Source organism: Charadrius vociferus, unplaced genomic scaffold (genome assembly GCF_000708025.1).
Source record: "Charadrius vociferus isolate BGI_N301 unplaced genomic scaffold, ASM70802v2 scaffold953, whole genome shotgun sequence".
In the NCBI taxonomy this organism is placed as follows: Eukaryota; Metazoa; Chordata; class Aves; order Charadriiformes; family Charadriidae; genus Charadrius; species Charadrius vociferus.
The window spans coordinates 478226-478709 of NW_009647678.1; the positions used below are offsets into that span (position 1 = coordinate 478226).

A 484-nucleotide genomic window follows, 5' to 3' on the forward strand; every position below is an offset into this window, starting at 1 on the left:
GGCCGCCCTCTAAGACGGACCCACCCCGCAGTAACATCAGACACCAACTACCCACACCACCAAACCGACGATAACAGCGAGCTGCTTTCTCCTCAGCACCCAGCAGTAACAGCACAGGGCTTTTACCAAGCGCTTCCTCGCCCCGCCCGCTCCCTCTCGGCGCATGCGCCGCCGGCTCTCCCTCCGCCCTCTCCGCCCGCGGCGCCCTCTGATGTGCGGCGCGTAAACAAAGTGGTGTATTCTGGGAAGAGGGAATCGTTACGTACAGGAAGAGGGAGCCTCCATCTTAGGCGCTCGACGCGTAGCGGCGGCGGGATGGCGGCTGATAGCCGGGAGGAAAAAGGTACTAGGTGGTAAGGGTGTGGGTAATGGCTAGGCCCCGGGGAGGGGGGAGGGCTCGGGCGGGGAGTCCCCCCTCCCGAGCCCTCCCCCCTCCCCGGGGGCCGCTTGGGTGCTGGGGCCCGGCCTTCCACCCGGGGAGGCG

General features: G+C 67.1%; 1 protein-coding gene across 3 annotated transcripts in view; it reads left to right on the forward strand.

The window, feature by feature from the left end:
* The first annotated feature begins 228 nt into the window (after positions 1–228).
* YTHDC1 (YTH domain containing 1) overlaps positions 229–484 on the forward strand; it is a 21726-nt gene continuing 21470 nt past the window's right edge. For 2 of the 3 annotated variants that reach the window (XM_009881131.1, XM_009881132.1), the window contains exon 1: positions 229–343. In XM_009881131.1, coding sequence (XP_009879433.1) covers positions 316–343 — 28 coding nt within the window. In that variant the 5' untranslated portion in view covers positions 229–315. The remainder of the gene's footprint in view (positions 344–484) is intronic. The other variant, XM_009881130.1, reaches the window with a different exon arrangement.